Here is an 18,952-nt window from a genome sequence, read left to right as displayed (position 1 = left end):
GTTACAAACATGTAACAACGCTCTCACGAACACAAGGCGCTAGACAAGCTAATATATAGGGATGAGTAATGAGTGACAGCTGTTGCTGATGACAATTAACTGAGAAGCCCACAAACTAATCAGTGCTGACGCTTAACACACAGACTTCACCCAAAAAGTGCAAAACCCAGAGATCACGGTTTACCAACCGTGACAACGTGTACCAGCACTTAATGTGGTTAATAACCGGCCTTTGGCTAATGCTGTGTTGCAGACCTGGATGATTGTTCTCTCTGGGGATGTCAACAAAAACAGTTTTCATAAATCAATTGTCTTCCATAATGTGATGTAATTTAGAGTGAAATAGGATATATATATATATATATATATATATATATATATATATATATATATATATTGTGACGAGTCAGCTGCCTCCTCCCTGATTGTCACCGGCACCCCGTCCTAAATCGCCACCCTTCACCAGGCTCCCGACTGGGGGTGTGTGAGAGGAGGGGCGCTGGACGAGTCAGGGCTGGCGTCGTGTGATGGGGCACACCTGAAGGAAATGGAGCCTCATCACGGCCGCTGTTTAAAAGCCCAACGCGCCTCTCCTCGGGAGACCGGTTTCTTCCCCGTGCATGCACACTGGTGTCCTCGTGGGTCCAGGAAGGGTGCGTTGAGGGACTCCCGCGCCACCAGAGACGTGAGCTGCCGGACCCGCGATCCGGATGGGAACCGCACCCGTTTACACGGCCGTCGGGCCAGGATGCCGGGCCGTCCATCCCCTGCCAGCGCCGCGGCCAACGAGAGATGCGGGCACTAGAGGAAGCCGCCGCCCCTCACGCCCCGGACCGAAGAGGGGAGTGCGTGCGGCCGCCGGACTCCGCCCCTTACCTGGACCCTTCCTCCATGAACACTGCCCGACCCACACAAACCCCGCAGCACGACGAGGACACCAGATTCCCTGTTTATTTTGGACACTCTTCCCCTTTGGCCACTTTTATCCCCTGTTTTATTTGATTTCTGTTAATAAAAGACCCATTGTGTCTGTCTTTTGCTCCTCCCGTCACAATATATATATATATATATATATATATATATATATATATATATATATATATATATATATATAAAACCTTGATTTTATCTAGAATTGATTGTATTGTGAAAAGTCTCTAAGGGTCTTCAAGCAGCCAAGTAAAGAATGCTTTGAGCATTATTATTCATAATTTCATGTTTCTTTTTCTGTTTTTTTTTTTTTTTTTTTTGGATTATAAAATTGTGCATAGAAAAGAATATATTTTTTTAATTAATTATTGTATATATGTGTGTGTATATATATATACAGTATATATATATATATATATATATATATAGAGAGAGAGAGAGAGAGTATTATTATTATTTTATGAACTGGGATATTAATGAAAACCATTTTACTTCCATATATCCATTAGATAGGCAGATAGATAGATAGATAGATAGATAGATAGATAGATCTTATCAATAATCACCATATTGCATCATGCTCCTTTATCTTGACAATCTGTCACTCATATTGTCACCTCAAACCACAGCCTTGTTAAAAATGAATGACTTTTGGTAGCTTTGTCACTGACAATCACTGTCACTGTGAAAGATCCATTAATATTCATAGATCAAGCCACTGCAAGGGTCTCGATTCCTTCTTTTCACAGTGCTATCTGACCCCGAGTACAGCCGTCCCACGAATACACACTCATGCACACACAGATGTGCAAACTCGCATAGCTCACTCTAGGCTTCAGATTCATCTTCTTGGCAGGTGGAAGGAATGGGATGCTTTGAAGTCTGGGCGCACACATACACAAAGATGCACAGACACAGAAGCTGAAACAAGCAGTCTGTCATACATGAATAGACGTCTGCATGCTGGCAGCCATATTAAAGGATTAAGAATGTGTATAAGATGAGAATAAAAGGGCAAGTGTGTGAAGCGGGGACAGTCATGACCTGTTTTCCAGTCGGTAGTCTGTGTGTGTATTTGCAGCTACACGATCTTGAGATGTCTGGGTTGTGTAATGTTGTTATAGAAGGAGTGAGAAAAAGGGTCGGCAAGTGCATTATGATCTCTGCTTTTAAGCTGTTAATGAGTTTGTGAAATGTACTTAGCTTTTGGAAGGAGGGTGTGTATGTGTTGTGCTCTTTTCTCAGAGTGAGGGTGTCTTTCATGGTGCTCTATTTGTGTCGCTATTGGTTACTCTCCTGTGTCCGTTGCCTTGACGACCCCTGGGCGGGGTTTCAGACTGAATATCAGCCTTTCGTTTCTCTCCTTTGCTCTTTCTCTACCCCCGTCTCTCTCTCTCATATTTGAACATACTCACATGCAAATAAAATACAGATTTTAGTAATGAAAATACTGATGAATTGGTTTGTACACATGCATGTTTATGTGCGCTCGTATCACCCACATGAACGTCTGATACAATATATGTATATATATATATATATATGTATATATATATATATATATATATATATATATGTATATATATATATATATATATATATATATATATATATATATATATACCCCTATTTATAAAGGGGTAAGTTTAGGGTAGGGGTAGGTATGGACATTTAAAAAGAGACTCAAACCACAAATAAGATGCTAGTAGCACAATCTGATATGTAGTAGTTTTCGCTATCGATTTGTGCTGCCTATATTTGTAATGGGAGGTAGCACAATCTGAACAGGTAACACAAATGATTTACATCATAATATGGAAGAAAATATCTTTCACTACTTTTATTTAATCATGACATTACAATGTTCACATACATCCGGAAATTTAGAGTATTACCTTATTTTTTTATTTTACATTTTTTGACCACAAATATAAAAAAATGTAGTGGCTTTATCATAAAAGTATCTTAAACATTTGACAGTATCACTGAATTCATAGTTTTCCTATATTGATATTCTTTCTACAGGTAGATCTTCGTGTGCTTTTCTGTCTCTGCCCTGATTACAGCAAGTGAAATTAATCCTCTGATCTCTTAATCTGATTAGCGATTAGCATGCTAACTGTGTCTGATCTCGCTCTGATTGCTGTTAGCGCGTATGCTAGCTCAGACTTCAGCTGTCAGTGAGTCATTGCCAGTGTGCTTATTTAAGCAAACTAGATTGATCTGTGACACAGCAGAACACAAGATGACAAGAGTCTGACTCGTGAACTTGTTTAGTTATTCTCACACTTACAGCCAGAAGATACATTTGTGTGTGTTGAAATGTTTTTGAGGATGAGTGGCCATCATAATAAAATTTAACTTTAAAGTTGGGAAAATTAGGAAACATCAAAGTGATGTTCAAGAGAAAATACCTAGCTGGACAAGCAAATGAAAAAATACTCATTTGAACCTGAAATACATTCAGGAAATAACAAAGAATTAAAAGCCAAGAAATGGTGATACAGTAAGGTATGTAAGCAGACATTTGTGTGTGTGTAAATTTCCGCTCATAAAAATATTTTGGTCAGTTAAGATTATGCATCTGTATCACATAACAGTTTTGAATTGCATAACCTGTAGTTGGTGTTCATATTTTGCAATTCAGAATAAACATGACATATTTAATTATTAACTTGAGTAACTTTTAAGAAATATGAACTTTTAAGGCTTCATGCATATAGAGTTGTAAAAGTTATATAAATTAATAAATATATAGTATATAGATCGGTGTAAAAAGCCCACACTTTGCATTTAAATAAACGTGGGTTTTGATTGGTAAGGAAGTTATACGTCATTTCATGGCGACAGACGCAACGCGATACTGTCATTATTTTTACGCCCTATAGAGGGCGCTTAACTTTAAAACGTAAATAGGTCGTAATAAGGTGCTTGCACAAACGACCTATATGGTCGTTTTTGTTGGAGGACAGGCTCACATTTTATTTGTATTTTTTTTTTAAAATGAAAGATTGACCCTTATTGCATTGAAACTGCATTTTTTATTTATTCTGGAAGTTTTTGCCCTTTTTTAATCCTTTAAAGGGTTAGTTCGCCCAATTTGCAAAATTATGTCATTAATAACTTACCCTCATGTTGTTCCAAACCCGCAAGACCTCCGTTTATTTTTGGAACACAGTTTAAGATATTTTAGATTTAGTCCGAGAGCTCTCAGTCCCTCCATTGAAGCTGTGTGTACGGTATACTGTCCATGTCCAGAAAGGTAAGAAAAACATCATCAAAGTAGTCCATGTGACATCAGAGGGTCAGTTAGAATTTTTTGAAGCATCGAAAATACATTTTGGTCCAAAAATAGCAAAAACTATGACTTTATTCAGCATTGTCTTCTCTTCCGTGTCTGTTGTGAGAGAGTTCAAAACAAAACAATGTCATATCCGGTTCGCAAACGAATCATTTGATGTAACCGGATCTTTTTGAACCAGTTCACCAAATCGAACTGAATCGTTTTAAATGGTTCGCGTCTCCAATACGCATTAATCCACAAATCCATAAATGACTTAAGCTGTTAACTTTTTTAATGTGGCTGACACTCCCTCTGAGTTAAAACAAACCAATATCCCGGAGTAATTCATGTACTCAAACAGTAACACTGACTGAACTGCTGTGAAAAGAGAACTGAAGACGATCACCCAGCCGAGCCAGATAATGACTCGTTCACGAGTCAAGAACCGTTTCTGTCAGACGTGTCCGATTCGAGAACCGAGGAGCTGATGATACTGCGCATGTGTGATTCAGCGTGAAGCAAACCGACACACAGAGCGTCTGAACCGAACTGATTCTTTTGGTGATTGATTCTGAACTGATTCTGTGATAATGTTATGAGACCAGGTAAACCGAAGGCTTGCAATCATCGCCAATGACGCCATTACGTCGAGCGCAAAAGAACCAGTGAACCGTTTTCTTCAACCGGTTTATTGAATCGATGCAACCGGTTCTTGACTCGTGAACGAGTCATTATCTGGCTCGGCTCGGTGTTCATCTTCAGTTCTCTCTTCACAGCAGTTCAGTCAGTGTACTGTTTGAGTACATTAATTACTCCGGGATATTGGTTTGTTTTAACTCAGAGGGAGTGTCAGCCACATTAAAAAAGTTAACAGCTAAAGTCATTTATGGATTAATGCGTATTGGAGACGTGAACCGTTTAAAACGATTCAGTTCGATTTGGTGAACTGGTTCAAAAAGATCCGGTTACTTCGAATGATTCGTTCACGAACCGGATATGACAAACTGCTTTGTTTTGAACTGTCTTACAACAGACACAGAAGAGAAGACAATGCTGAATAAAGTCGTAGTTTTGGCTATTTTTGGACCAAAATGTATTTTCAATGCTTCAAAAAATTCTAACTGACCCTCTGATGTCACATTGACTACTTTGATGATGTTTTTCTTACCTTTCTGGACATGGACAGTAGACCGTACACACAGTTTCAATGGAGGGACTGAGAGCTCTCGGACTAAATCTAAAATACCTTAAACTGTGTTCCGAAGATAAATGGAGGTCTTACTGGCTTGGAACGACATGAGGGTGAGTTATTAATGACATAATTTTCATTTTTGGGTGAACTATCCCTTTAAGTTTTTGCATATTTGTAATCCACCACTCTCCCTGATCAGATCTGTGTATGACGTGTCTAAATTCAGAAAATTGACTGTAGACAATAACTGCCAAAGGTATATCACTTTCACACAGATTTGTCTTTGAAGTGAAGATGATTGACAGTGCTTAGCTTTCAGACAAGCACACAAGTGTGAGTGTGTGTGTGTGTGTGTGTAATGTAATACTAGTTTTGACCCCCTATATAGAACATAAGTTTGAAGCGAACTCCCTCAAAACCTGCTGAACACACACACAAACACGCATGTACAATGAACTGGAGAAGAGATCATACTTAATGTCAAACTACTCAGTTAGATTTCTTAAAGTTTCTGAAATTTGCTTGTAAATCTTAAGCTTAGTCTGTGAAATAGCACCCGTGCAAGTGTGCAGATCAAGGCTGTGAAGTTGACAGCTTAGAGAAACTCTGTGCCAGCACAGGCAAGCAGATGGCATACAGACTCACTGACGGGCACACACATATGGTCACACACACGCACGCACGCACACACACACACACACACACACACACACACACACACACACACACACACACACACACACACACACACACACACACACACACACACAGAGAGAGAGAGAACAACTGCAGAACTGCAATCACAAATTCATTCTTATATTTATTATGTATTACATATATTTAGATTGAACATACTAGGAGTGGAGCTTGGTTACATAATTTTTCGATCATCATCAACGACACAACCAAGTTAAAAATGTTATGTCATTCGAGTACCTCAGGTTTTTGCATTTGTGAATGCCCTTGCTTACTGGATCTTTTCACAGACACACACCCCTCTGAGTTGATCATTACGCACTGAAATAACCAGCTCCACTGAAGTGTAAATTTGTTACTTTTTAAAACTTTTTTCATCAGAATAATCAGGATGGAAAATTTCGACAGAATCACTTTTACATGCCCAGCTGATGTCTGTGTGTGTGTGTGTGTGTGTGTGTGCGAGTAAAATTGGGCTAACTAGGTAAGCATACAGAGCCAGAGAGTAAATGTCACCTGTCATCTCTCCAGAGAGGAGAGGAAGCAATACAGTGTGACCTGGATTCATTATAGAGAAAGAAACATAAAGAGAGAGAGAAGAATATAAGACATCTCAGGAGACGCAGATTTCATGAATTTGTGGATCTATATTTGAGATGGCTATCAAGTTTACATTGGGTTGATTTAAATCAGAAAATGATATAAAATCAGGATTTCAACAAGGGTTCCCTTTAGATGTTAAATGACTGTGCAACTACATTAACACCAGTTGACCATTCACCTCTGACTGGATGAGACCTTCACAGTATAAAATCATGTCCTAGTAGGTTTTCAGATTACTGCCTGTGGGCTTAAGACAAATGCTGTGATTGGCTGGGGAGATTCAGAGGCACGTCCACAACATTACATTACATGCTTTGAAAGCATTAGTTCTTTCTTGTTTAATGATTTCATGCATTGGGCATTATCATGGATTATCTGGATTTATCATCTGTATGAAAGGTGAACATTTTTAAAATGTTTTTAAATGTGTATATTAGTGTTTTATTCATTAGTAAGAGGACCAAAGTGCAATATTTCAAAAGGCCTATCTTTTTTTTTTAATCTAAAAAAGAGGCTGTTGTACATGTGTACATACTTGTGCAACTATGTATTGCTTTTGACTGCCTAAAGCAACACACATTCTTGGCTTTGTGTGTATATATTTTTGTTTAGCTTCAGTTTCTCTGTCAAACCACAAGAGGACAGTAGAGAACCACTGTTAGTGCAAGGATCAGCCTCATATGTGAATTTTGCAGAATGCCCGACAGGTTATCGGATTGACTTGCATGCATATGCTTTATGTGTATTGCGTCATATTATTGTTCTCAGTGTTCAGATGTGAAAATTTGAAAGGAATCAAATCGTATCCTGGAGGTCCGCTGTCCTGCAGAGTTTTGCTCCAACCCTGATCAAACACACCAGAGCAAGCTCATCATGGTCTTATGGATCACTTGATCAGGGTTGGAGCAGGATCACAACTCAAATTCACAGCAACCAGGACAGAGTTTTATAGGAGGGTCATTTTTTTCTCAGGGCCCACTAAATATGCAAGACTGGATAATGTTCCCGGATATCCCCCTCGACAATGGCCCTAAGCCAGGGTTCAAAATTAACATTCTGGCAAGTAAATTTGGCTTTAGCAAGTTACTGGCCATTGCCTGCTGAGTTTTTATTTTTCCGTTAAATTGCATGGTCTATATTTATAGCTACTCTCCTCAGCTGTGACATCGAAGGCAGCAGACAGGGAAAAACAGTACTATTAATGTTCACCAAAAATACATCTAATGAATGAAAAATTGTGATTTACACTACTGTTCAAAAGTATTTCTTATTAATTTATTTTTAAAAGAAATTCATACTTTTATTCATCATGGATTCATTAAATTAATCAAAAGTGACAGTACATTTACATTGTTAAAAAATATTTTTGGAACTTTCTGTTCATCAAATCATCGTATATGATTTCTGAAGGATCTTGTGACACTGTAAGTAATGAGTGATGACTGCTGAAAATTCATATTTGTATTACAGAAATGAATTAAATTTGAAAGTATATTCAAATAGAACACAGTTCTTTTCAATTGAAAAACATTGAAAAACCTTACCGACCCCAACATGGAATGGTAGTATATGTTGTATATATTAACAGAATACACATCTATGTCTGAATGGCCCTGACTCCTTGATTTCAACACCCAGCATGCTCCTCGTACCTCTTCATAATCTGGCAGTTTTGTACTGAAGAAGGTTTCATGGGAGTTCATGGTCCTTACAGTATGTCTGCACTCTGATAAATCAGCACTTCCACACATATTTTGACATACTGTTTTCAATATTGTGTGGAAATAGTTTTTTTTAGACAGCTGTTGTTTTGTTTGTCTGGTCTGACAGTATCTGGCTTGATGGATTCAGCTATCTGATCTGAATGGTCCGGCTGTTTTAACAATTTTCTCTGGACAGTTTGAATTGACGGCTGGACTGGTCACTGTTGGTGGAGATGGAGAGTATGTTTCTGTGTGAGCATGTCTGGAGACGCCAATGGGTTCAACAACTCAGTACAGATGCATCTTGGGTAATTCCTCAAGGTGTGATGTGGTGGATATGGTCTCTTTGGTGATACGGGTGAGCTGGGAATGTGCGTGCTGTCCCGAGGACGGAAGGAAACAGTGACTTCAGGAGCACAAGCCCTCCCCTAGTGTGAGAATGAATTATGAATCAGCTTTTCAGGAATCGTTTGGACTCTGATCTGCTGTGATCAGCTCTTATGGTCTAGTAGTGCTGGCAACTTCACAACCAATCATTTGGTAATTCTCACAGTTTTGACGAATGGTTTGGTTTTAAGAGTGGGGTAAAAAAGGTTTGTGTATATGTGGGTAGGGGTAGGGGTATATGGGGTAGTATATGTGTTTGCCCGGTCTAATGGACAATTTTCGGCTATGTTTGAGGCAGTAACAGTGGATCCAGAGCAAAGGGAACTGGGCCAGGGTAAGAGTGAACCAAAACAGACCACTCTCTTTGTCTAATCAGGACTTTAAGAAACTTTAGGGAAGTATTATAGGAAAAGAGTTAGTTTTAACACCAAGATTTTTCACCTGATGCCTTTTCCAAAAATATACATAGATCCAAATTAGTACAAATCACAAAATTAAATATAAATTAGTATAAAAATAGTATAAATTAAATACCACTTTTAATTAATAAAAAGTTTTTATTTGTGAGGAGACCGTCATCATCTTTTTGTGAAATATCTTAGTAAAACCACTTCAAGGTCTGCACACAAATGATATAAATCACTTTCCATTTCTAGAACACCCCCCCCCCCCTAATAAATAATACATACCAATACATGCAGACCATATTTTTTTTGTATAAGTTGTAGTAAAGATGTAGTAAATAACACTTTAATTTTAGAGTTTTTTATTGTCATTTTCTGAACAATTCATACCAGCTAAATATGACTCAAGAGCTGCCACATGTGAAGACCAGTATTAGGTATAAGTGATTAAAGGGTTAGTATACCCTAAAACAAAAATACATCATTTATTCACCATCCTGAGGTTCGTCTGTGGAACACAAAATGGGGAAGTTGGGTAGAGTTTTTATGCTACTCTGTTCCATATATATTTTTAAATATAATATTGTATATTTTGCTTGCTTATATTTCATTCAGAAGAGCAATGTGACCATTCTGCTTAACATTGCCCTTTGTTGTTCTATGGAAGAAAGAAAGTAAGTCAGGTTATAAAAGACATGAAGGTGAGTAAATTATGACAATTGCTATTTTTTGAATGAAGGTTCCCTTAAAGACATTGCAACATGTGTAGCATTTTCTAGTTAAACACTGTGCCATCCACTGAAATGTAATTTAATGGATTGTCTTTTTTATTTTTCATTCTCTCATTTTTGTCACACACACACACACACAACATTAGGTACAGGGTTTTTTTGTACAGGCAGTGACTGAGGCAGTCTTGGAGTTGCAGAGGACCCTGCTGCACTCAGGTGGCTGATATGCAGGAGAAACCAACATGGCTGCCGTCACTCCATACTGAGAATGTCAATGACATGAGAGAGAAGCCAAGAGCTGTTGCATGTGTGATTCACAACAATTTTTTACTCATATTTATTCATCTTTCATTTCAAGGGAAACACATTGTTTTTTTTTGTCCTTAAACATGAACTCACCCCAAATCCCCAAAAATATGATCTAAATGTAATGTTACATTACCAATACACAAAATATTGTGTTCATATCTAAATTTGTATGCCCTAAAATATGCATAAATATACCACCTCCTTTATTTAGAGTGGGTCAGCTCTTAACATAATGGGATTAGAGTAGCCTAGTAGTTGTACCCTCCCTCACATCAAATTATGTGTGTGTGTGTGTGTGAGAGAGAGAGCGAGCGAGAGATCGCACATGCATGAGGTAAATTGTTCGACATCCCTCCCCTACATCCACCATGCATCCACACACACACACACACACACACACACACACACACAGTGCTGGTGGGGGGGCAACACATATGCGCATATATTCACACTCACACACACTGATGCTGGTTGTCGCGGCGACACGTACACGGCTCAGGTCGGACCATTTGGGGATGGCTGAGGAGAGATCGTGGTTTCCGTAGTAACTGCCCCAGCTGCCCTCCTCCACCCCTCTCTTTCTTTCTTTCTTTCTCTCCTTTAGTCGTTCACTTGTGCCTGGTGATGATGGTGTCACCATCCCTCTCTCTTTCTCTCACCCACCCTCTTTTTTTCTTTCTTTCTATGTATCTTCTTCTATCTGGATATGGTTCCTTGAGCAGCCAATGACAAAGGCTGGAGGAAAGCAAACGGAGTAGTCGTTTTTTTTTTTTAAGGACAGAATCCCTCTCTTCCACTCTTTTTTGGTGGAATTCTTTGGAATCTTTTGAGGAATTGGAATTCTTGTTACATATTCTGGACATTTGTCTTAGTGTGTTTGTTTGCGAGAGTGTGTGTGTGTGTGTGTGTGTGTGTGTGTGTGTGTGTGTGTGTGTGTGTGTATGGTTGCTGTGGGGACGTGGCTGATGCTTGATAATGGCTCATGCAGCGTCTCAGATTAAGAAGAATAAAGATGTGGATGTTAACGCACTGGAGGATGAAAAGGAAAGGAGGAAGAAGAGCAGGAAACACTCAAAGGATCAAAAGAAAAAGGTACATGGGAATACACACGCGCACATACATGTTATTAGAGGGAGAGTGATCAGGTTTGTGGGATGGAAACATCTCGCCTGTTACTGCTAGTGTGTTCAGCGTGTGTGTTAAACCTGTGCTGCAGTGCCAAGGTTACACTTTACATTTACCGCTCTGCATCCTTCTCACATAATCACACACACATGTCCCATAAACAACCAGCCATGACGTGTGTGCCTCTTGTTCTGCGTTCAGGTTAAAAATGAGAGCATCACACTGCAGCATGTTCTGAGAGATTTTACTGTCCTCTGAAACGTGTGTGTATGTGCGCAGACACTCGTATATTATACATCACATACTGATTTATTGATGTTGGTTCTGTAGAGAGTGATGGAATGAAGCATGCAGATGCTGAACTGTCTATCATTTCTTATCATAGAGACACAACACACACATACACACAGCCTATGTCCACCACACCCAGATATATCTTCTTCAGTGATACCTCTGCAGTTCCTGTTTGTTCTTATGTTGCTAATGTGTGATATTTTAAACCGGAATGTGTTGTGTGATGTGGTTTAAGATATGAAGAATCCCTGTTGAAGCAATGGCTGGCTGGCTGCCTCCTGCCTCTAATAACATGTGTCTTACCTGTGATCAACACAAGAGCTATGATCACGTCTCTTGACCTTTACTGTTTCGTGATGTGTGTGTGAGAGCATGACAGAGAGAGTGAGTTTCACCCTCTGCTAATGTACTGTAATTTGTCAAACAATTAGAGACACTTAAAAAAAACAAGGTTTGAAAGAGAAATCTGGCATAATATTAAAAAATTAGAAACATTCATATATTAATAAATATGAATAAATTATTGTATTATCAATATTTAATTTAGATTATTGTTAGACAAGTTTATTTATTTTATTTTAAAGAAGTACTGGCTTTTTTATTAAGTATTCATTGTACTCTATATTATTTTATAATTTTCATTATAGTTACTGACTTTGTTTTATCTATTTCTATTTAATTTCTTTCAGTTTTATTTTATTATATTTTTTTATTTTATTATTGTATTAATTTAAATTTATTTAGGGTTCTTTTGTTTATTTTTCTTTTTTCTTTTTCTATTGATACTTTGGCAAAATATTCATACCAATCAAATGCTTTGAAACCAAAAAGAATGAGAGAAAGTTAGTTTTATGGATGTGTATTTATTACAATACATAAAGGCTTGGGGAAAAGGAATTATAACTTATTTTCTTGAAATGAGAATATAAGAGGAGACAGTGTGATGAAATGAAAATAGAGAAAAAAAGAGGACAGGGTCTCTTTTTACCTATGAATGGCAACCAGAGAGACATCATAAAGATTGAGGTAAATCTGTGCTGCATTCTTGTATGGAGGAGGTAATTGCATTGCCATTGTGGGACAGAGAAACACATGTGCTTAAGATACACACACACATGCATCGGTACATCACATGCATTTAAAAGGAGAGCAAATAGGAAGTCTTGTTTACCAAAGAGAGTGAGCTGTTTTATAGGGATCTATGTTGGTCATTTAGTCTAGAGTTTCCCATCAGAGTATTTCAGTACTTCTACTATGCCTTTTTGGACATATACTGTACTGTGGTAATACCCAAAATTGGGAACCAAATTGAATAGTTGAAAAACTGACCATTAAAATCCCCACTGATCAAGTTTTAACTTTAATATTTCGGAATATTTATTGTCAATGGATGCTGCCCTGGTTAATGAATATAGTATCATTTAGTATCTATACTAAATCATATCCTCATACAATGGGTCTCTGTTTATTTCAGAGTTTGGTTATTAAGAATTATCTTGGATTATTTTGCTCCATAAGGTTATGGTTTTAAAGCTGTGTCACACAATGTAGATTTCTGCACCCCAGGTTATACTGAGGGCTGCTGTGGGAACAGGAAATCTGTTGTGTTTTGGGAGTCGGGCCATCTGAGTGTCACTGTTCTGATCTCAGATCAGTCTCTTTGGTGTTTAGTCTGTTACACTAAAAAGAAAGACATAGAGGACATTAGACATAGAGAAAATAAAAAAATCACGAAGTCTGAAACTGTGTCTTTTTGATCTGAGAAATTCATCCTCCACTTTCATGGCTGGTATAATATCTACATCTTATATTACACAAATGGATTGAGCAAAGAAGAAAGTAAGAGAACAGGGAGAGGTAGAGGCAGAGAGACCAGCTGATTGCCATTGGCAGAGGTCAAATGAAGGTTAGCTGGTTTCACTTTTGTGCCCCAGGACAGTGTATCCTGATACAGAACTCAGTCATGGAGAAGTGGAGCTACTGGATCCTCCAGGACATTTGAATCAACTTGCTGACCATTTGTTGATATTCACAGTTGCCTTAGAGCAGATGAGAAAAATCCAGTTTTAAGAGACAATGTATTCCATTTAGATATTAAGGAACAATGAATAAGAGATGCCGTGGATAAGGAAAATTGAGTTTTTTTTCTGTCTGGTTTTGTGCGTTTTAGCCTTTTATATAAGCAGAACAATTTCAGCTCACAGTAATAAAAATACAGTTAATATTTATTCATGTTTTATGAAAGATTAATAAAGATATGGTTTGCTATTTCCTTTATAATGCATCACAGTATAGTCTCACATATAATACTATTTTAACATTGTGAATACAGTCACATTTAATTAACTTAACATTTGAAATATGTAAGTATGCAATAATTCTAACACACAGACCAAACTTTATATTTTTACTGTTTCGTTTTTCTTCTTTCTAAAGGTGGCTGCATATCATGAGATTTTCACAATTATTTTATTCCTTAAATATGCAAAATATTATAATATTGTAAACATATCATAAATGTGTGGAAACTATTGTAAAATAATGTAAAATAAAGTTAATTTTCTTTTTTTTAAAATGTACATTTAGTGAACGATTATCAAAACTATTGTCTATGTGCATATTTTATTAACAGCTGTTAACTGTTTTCATAGATTTTCTCATGGCTGGAACAGGCTGGGTTTTCTGGGTAGTGAATAGTAAAAAATAATTTAAAAACTATACTTTTTGGGGGGAGGGGGGGTTGTCCCTGGTACTCATGATCTGGTGCGCCCCTATAGCAGAATTCACAGCTGCACAATGTGATGAATGAGCTTCGCACCACACCATTAATGAGAGAAGCCATGTAATACTGTGTCTCTCTCTATTGCTCACACACACAAACATGAAGGAGTGATGTGGGGGAGGGGAAGGGGGTGATGGAGAGAATGAGAGAGAGACTCACACATCGAGGGGGAGATGAAGAGGGTAATTTTGTTGGAGCGTTGGAGAAAAGCCCATTATCCATCTGTTCAGATGCTTTGTTCTATATATATATATAAATATATATATATATATATATATATATATATATGTGTGTGTGTGTGTGATCATGTGATCATCAGTTATGAGATCGATCATCTCAGTCGTTCTCTCTCTCTCTCTCTTTCTTCTCTGTCTTACTTTGTAACCATATTTGATTGCCTGTAAAGGCATGTTTGTCTTTTAGTATTCAGCCGTTTCAGAAAGTTCTGCATCTGTCGCAGTTGTGGGATTGTTTTTCATTTATTCAAAGCAGAAACACTTCAGCAGCTGACTGTTTTGGTGATTGTAATTGAGTAATGGATGATTCCAAAGCGTTTGGCTATTATTCAGTGATACATTAGTAGCAGATGTTTAAGGTGTCCATGATACAGAACAGTTGTAAACAGGTACATTTATACGGTAGTAATAATTGTGTGTGTGTATGTGTGTGTGTGTGTGTGTATGTGTGTGTGTGTGTGTGTGTGTGTGTGTGTGTGTGTGTGTGTGTGTGTGGATCAGGGTTTGCTTGTACATCCTGGGTACCGAATGTCTCCACAAGCATATAGTAAAAACTCTCCCAATAATAAAAAAAAGTATAATTACTTTGTGAATATAATGAAAAATATAATGCAATATAATAAAAAATACATTTTCGTATTTAGGAAACTAGTTCTAATATGTTTCAATAGACTGCAATACGTATGGCTATATATTGATACATATAAAAAATATATAAAGCAATACTACATTTTTACATGTAATAGCTCCGTTGAAACACTCAGTTATTTCATTCATTTTCTTTGTTTAAGGGTTATATTTGGGGGATAAAAAGAAACTGAAATCCATTTCTCAGTGGGGTTCTATGAAAATGATAGCTTTTTATTTATTTTTAAAGCTATAGATAAATATCTTTTTTATTATTTGACATTTCCTTGAATGTGTTTGTGTTGGTTTGTGAGCTGTATCGGTTGTCTGTTAAAGGTTGATACATGCTTGAGGCTCCATATAGAGCTTCAGTTCCCTGCTGAGAACACTGTGTGTCAGAGGACAGATCACACACTCACACACACACCCAAACCTCCTCACTTACAGCCATATTTCCACAAGTGTAAAATAAGAATGAGAGTTTGAACAAAATGGCACAGTGTTGATGTTGAACTATTGAATTATCAGTTTATACACTAAGTTATTTATTTATTTAAAGAAATACTTAAAACTTTTATTAAACCGAGACACACTAATCAAAAGTGAAAAGGAAATACTTTTACATTGTTACAGAAGATTTTTATTTCATATAAATGTTGTTCATTTGAACTTTCAATTCATCAGAGAATCATAAAAAATGTATCACATGATAATCACTGATAATAATGGACCTTTTTCACATTTCCAGGTTTCTCACCAGTGTCGTCATAGTTGGGTTAACTTGAAGAGCAGTAAATGGAAGAGTACCAAAAATATATATTTTTTGCATTCTCATTTGCTCAAATAGCAAAAGAAAATCTCCTCAAATGACTTTTAATATAGTGTTATAAATGTGCATACATTTAAAAGAGATTTACGATGCTGATGACCGTTAAACGTGCCATCACAGTCTTGTGAGAAGGGTCCATAAGTGCTTGTTGAGCTCCATAATTTTAGAAGGATTTCCAAAGGATCAAGTGACACTGAAGACATGGAGTAATGATGCTTAAAATTGAAAAATTATTAAAATGATGTACATATAAGACAAATCAGTAAAAGTTGTTTGGTAACACTTTACAATAAGGTTCATTAGGTTATAACATTGGTCAACTACTTTAGTTACAGTGAACTAAGCATAAACAACATTTCTACCGCATTTATTAATCAAAGTTAATGTTAATTTCAACATTTACTAAGGCATTATTAAAATCAAAAGTGCTTGTTGACATTAGTTAATGCACTGTGAATTAACAGTGAATTAACAGTGAACAACCGTATTTTCATTAAAATTAACAAAGGTGTGTGTCAGTGCAAGTGGGTGTTTTCTTGGAAGATGAGTATGCGTGAGAGAGTTGCCCTTCTCACAGTATTTTTGTTTCTGCTTAGTCAGCAACACCATGAAAGTCTCCCTTTGAGTGTGTGTGTCTCTTTGAATAGACCATTACACAACTTGTTTGTCAATGAGTTCATTGCTATCCTTGGAAATATGTTCTTCAGCATGTTTGTCTGTAGGGGTGAAGTACATTTGTACACACTATTTACACTACATATTATGTTTATAATCTGCCTACTTTTATTTAGTATACCATTCAAAAGTTTGTGTTCAGGAAGACTTTTTTAGTTTGATATAAGTCTCTTATGCTCACCAAGGCTGCATTTATTTTATTAAAAATACAGTAACATTTTTTATTTTGTGAACTTTCAAAATTCAAAAGAACAGCACTTCGTTAATAAAAAAATTAACTAATAAAATATCCTACTGACCCCGACCATTTGAATTTTAGTGTTTCAGTGTAAATGATTGACCTGGCCAAAGCAGCTTTTACCACAAATTCATGGTCTCTTTATAGACTTTTTATATTTAGAACAGTTTATATTTTATCAGTCTTATTGGGTTTGTAATATAGCTCTGTTATAATTCAGGAATCCGTTTATGATCAAATAATGACAAAGTGTTTCTATATATTTATCTCGCGCTTTCTGTCCTTTTTATTATGTTTGTTCTTTCTGCACTGTAATTCTTTTTAGATCACATTTGCATCTGTCCTGTAAATGCCAGTCAAAGGTACTCTGTCTGATAATGGTCTATTACCCAGCAGCTCTCTATTGATCTTGTTCAGAGTGTTGTTGTATCTCTGGTACATTCTCAGGGTAGCAGCCAGACTGTCTGCCCTTATAAAACTCCTTTACTGTAAACTCAACAGAGATGTGTGTGTTTGTGTGTATATCTTTGAAAGGCTTCAAAAAGTGTCTGTTTAAAGTTTTATGATGTGCTGGAAGGTCCTCATAGGGCTATTACTTGGAATGACAATATTGTATAATAGGTTCTGGTTTGAAATGAAACCGTTGAACTGTTTTTATAAATAAATAAATAATCTGCATCATCTCTTGTAGTAACTTTGATTTGTTCTTCAATTCTTTAATCCAAAGGAAAAACGTAAATTGTGTCAATTTAGATTTTACATATCAACTGTTAGCTTAAGGATAAAAGCGGATGACTGATGCAATATCTTGGTTTGTGGTCTGCAAACAGCATGTGTGTACATTTGAGATATTTTGAGGTGTGTATAATGTGTGTGTTTTTGGAGGGTGTTTGAGGGCACGGGGGGGGGGGGGGGGGGGGTTATGCAGGCAGATGGCCTTTCCTTCCTCGCTCATCTGCTACAGTCTGAGTGCCAGATAATATCTCACACACACTTTGAAATGGAAGAGCATGTGACAGTTATTCATCGAGCATGTGCATGATTTGATCCTGCATTCTGCATTAGAATATATTAAAAACCGATCATATGGTTAGTTACCTTTAAGTACAGGGCATGAGACAATCTATAAACCATATCTCATGGTTTTCAGGGATTTTTATTATAGCATTTGGCTTAATCTTAACACACCAGAAGTAACTTTTTTTCTGTTTTAGATTCAGCAGCTAATGCTGATTTACTGCTCCAGAAACTTTTCTTATTATTATCACGTTCAAAATGATTGTGCTGAATATTTTTGTGCAAACCATTTTTTCACGAATAGAAATTTATTTTTTTCCATTTCAATTATCAATTTAATGATTGAAAATTGCAAAAAGCTAAAAGATGAGTAAACAATGCAAAAAATGTTTTTTTTTAAGTGACCAGCGGCAGTATAGCTGTACTATACATACGTTATAAATGAACCACCACCTAATCATTTCTTAAGTTTTTTTGTATATGCAGTACTTCCTGTGGAACTAGCTCTCAATAAAATTAATATTACAGTAAGCATTAAATCATGTCTATTGAATGCTGTACAGTGTTTCTGGACTTTTTCTGACCCTTTGGACACTGTTTATTGGTATTATCTCTCTGCAGACTTGTATCATATAGGACACTGATTAACTAGAACATGGTAAACTAACTGCAGAAATTTTACATGGCTCTCTCTCACTCTCATTCTCACTTGCCTCCTCCATCTCTTACTGTCTCACTAATTCTCAAATGATTAAACACACCCACATTACATTACAGCCATGCTCTTGTCATTATTTAGTTCCTTTATTACCTTCCTTAATCCAGATTTACAATTCTGCACAGTGTGATACCTTAAGATACTTGTAAGCCTGAAAAGCCCTTTTACCTCTT

At 36.8% G+C, this 18,952-nt stretch overlaps 1 protein-coding gene across 20 annotated transcripts in view; it reads left to right on the top strand.

The window, feature by feature from the left end:
• The window catches only part of LOC132111465 (ankyrin-3-like), a 103,116-nt gene that overhangs the window by 12,103 nt on the left and 72,061 nt on the right, over positions 1–18,952 (top strand). For 16 of the 20 annotated variants that reach the window (XM_059518790.1, XM_059518774.1, XM_059518793.1 and 13 more), the window contains exon 1: positions 10,699–11,330. The exons of 1 other annotated variant lie outside the window; for it this stretch is intronic. In XM_059518790.1, the coding sequence (XP_059374773.1) occupies positions 11,214–11,330 (117 nt within the window). In that variant the 5' untranslated portion in view covers positions 10,699–11,213. Of the gene's footprint in view, positions 1–10,698; positions 11,331–18,952 lie in introns of those variants that run through there. 3 more of the 20 variants (XM_059518792.1, XM_059518789.1, XM_059518787.1) reach the window with 2 other exon arrangements.

This window comes from Carassius carassius, chromosome 31 (assembly GCF_963082965.1).
Source record: "Carassius carassius chromosome 31, fCarCar2.1, whole genome shotgun sequence".
Classification (NCBI taxonomy): domain Eukaryota; kingdom Metazoa; phylum Chordata; class Actinopteri; order Cypriniformes; family Cyprinidae; genus Carassius; species Carassius carassius.
Note: the sequence above shows the minus strand (reverse complement) of the source record. Positions and strands in the feature narration are given on the sequence as shown.